We start from the raw sequence: 2,077 nt of genomic DNA, 5'->3' as shown, positions 1-2,077 counted from the left end.
GCCCCTCCTCCAGCCACAACCCTCCTGAAGCCCCCCCATGATGGGATTCCTCCCTCCACCCCCTCCAGCTTCCCCTATGCTGGGATCCCTCCCCTCAATCCCCCCATACCCAGATCCCCACAACTCCAGACCCTGCAGTCCCCTCTTCCCCTACCCCCCCACAGCTCAGAGCCCCCAAATGCCCAGCCCCTGCCAGGAGCTGGGATCACATGTTCCCCTCAACCCCTCCAGTCCTGCCCCTGGCCACTTCAGCCCCCACCAAGCCAGGGTCTCCCCACAACCCCAGCTCCCACAGGCCCTTCCCTTCCCTCCCCCAACCCCAGCACTGGCAATTCCAAGCCCCACAGCTGGGGCTATGGCAGCCCCCCCACACACACTTCTGAACCCCAACCCCCCGCTCACCATTTTCAGGGGGCCAAAAAGGAAGTGAACCAGCTCCTCTGAAGTGGGATTCAAGATGTTTGCCTGGAGTCTTGCCTGGGGGGAGGGGAAGGGAGAGAGACCCCCCCCACTCTGAGTCAGTAAACCCCACAAATTCCAGATGGGGAGTGGGAGGGAGAGTGACCGGACTCCTGCGTTCTTTCGCTAGGGAGGGGAGAGTGGGGTCCAGTGGTTAGAGCAGGGGGCAGGGAGCCAGGACTCCTGGGTTCTCTCCCTGGCGCTGGGAGGAGAATGGGGTCCAGTGGTTAGAGCAGGAGCCAGGACTCCTGGGTTCTACGCCTGATTCTGGAAGGGGAGTGGGCACTAGTGGATTAGAACAGGGGGGAAGGGATGCTGGGAGCCAGGACTCCTGGGTCCCATCCTGGGCTCTGAGGGGGCGAATGGAGGTCCCCATTGTGAGGTGAGATACAGGGCTGTGTCTCCCCTCCTGCCCCCCCAAACGGTCACTCACCAGGAGGCTGAAGGAATATTTCAGCTTGGCCAGAGTGTCCTGGAACTCTTCCATGAGGGGTGGCCGGGCCCGCAGGGTCAGCAGCCCCTCTGCGTGGGAAGGAAAGGGTTAACCCCATGTTGCGGGGGGAAGGGGTTTCCGAGGAGGGCTGCACAGGAAGGGGGCAGCTCACCCTTAGCACCTGGTGGTGTCCCCGGGTAATTCCGAGTATGGGGTGTATTGGGGTGGGCAGAGAGATGGGGAGATCTCATGTGGTGGGGCAGAGGGGTTTCTCTCACCCCCAGCTCCTGGCAGCACCCCTGGGCACTGACGGTTCCCAGTGCGGGGTGTATGGGGGGCAGGAGGGGGTGGGAGGAGATGGGGAGGTCTCAGAGGGCAGATGGGGGGGGTCTTGGGGTCTCTCACCCCTGGCTGGCAGTGGCACCCCCAGGCATGAGAGGTTCCCAGTGCGAGGTGTATGGGGGGGCAGGAGGGGGTGGGGAGGAGATGGGAGGGTCTCAGGGTGTCTCACCCCATGGCAGTGCCCCCAGGGCATGAGAGGTTCCCAGGGGGGTGCATGGGGGGCAGGATGGGGTGGGGAGGAGATGGGAGGTCTCGGGGTCTCTCATCACCTGGCTGGCAGCGGCGCCCCCAGGCATGAGCGGTTCCCAGTGTGGGGTGTATGGGGGGGAGGAGACGGGAGGTCTCAGAGTGAGGGAGATGGGGGGGTGTCAGGGTGTCTCATCCCCTGGCAGTGTCCCCAGGCATGGGTGGTTCGCAGTGGGGGGTGTATGGGGGGCAGGACAGGGTGGGGAGGAGATGGGAGGTCTCGGGGGCAGACGGGGGGCTTTGGGGTCTCTCACCCCCCGGCTCCCGGCGGCGCCCCCGGTTCGATCGTTTCAGCTGCTTCAGGACCCGGTCGGCCTCGGCAGATTTCTGCAGTTTGCCCACGAAAGCTTCAATGTCGTCGAAGATCCGGTTCAGCAGCTCCTGGGGGAGGGAGGTGGTAAGCGGGGGCCTGGGGGTGAGCAGGGGGGCCGGGACCCTCTATGCAGTCCCCAGAGCCCCCACCCCCAAGTCCCTGCCAGCTCGGGGGGGTGGGGGGCTGCAGCAGATCGTCCCCCCCCCCAGCAGGGGATGGGGTGAACATGCAACCCCAACCTCGCCTCATCCCTCACCCCCCTCATCTCCCCTCCCCTCACTACC

The 2,077-nt window shown here is 65.1% G+C and overlaps 1 protein-coding gene across 1 annotated transcript in view; it reads right to left on the bottom strand.

Moving 5' to 3' along the window:
• LOC116831934 (epidermal growth factor receptor kinase substrate 8-like protein 1) overlaps positions 1–1,861 on the bottom strand; it is a gene marked incomplete at its 5' end in the record, with an annotated part of 9,313 nt that extends 7,452 nt beyond the window's left edge. The window contains 3 exons of the mRNA XM_032792270.1: positions 392–477; positions 893–981; positions 1,735–1,861. Of these exons, the coding sequence (XP_032648161.1) occupies positions 392–477; positions 893–981; positions 1,735–1,861 (302 nt within the window). The remainder of the gene's footprint in view (positions 1–391; positions 478–892; positions 982–1,734) is intronic.
• Between the last annotated feature and the right edge of the window lie 216 nt (positions 1,862–2,077).

Source organism: Chelonoidis abingdonii, unplaced genomic scaffold (assembly GCF_003597395.2).
Source record: "Chelonoidis abingdonii isolate Lonesome George unplaced genomic scaffold, CheloAbing_2.0 scaffold0598, whole genome shotgun sequence".
NCBI classification, from domain to species: Eukaryota; Metazoa; Chordata; order Testudines; family Testudinidae; genus Chelonoidis; species Chelonoidis abingdonii.
Note: the sequence above shows the minus strand (reverse complement) of the source record. Positions and strands in the feature narration are given on the sequence as shown.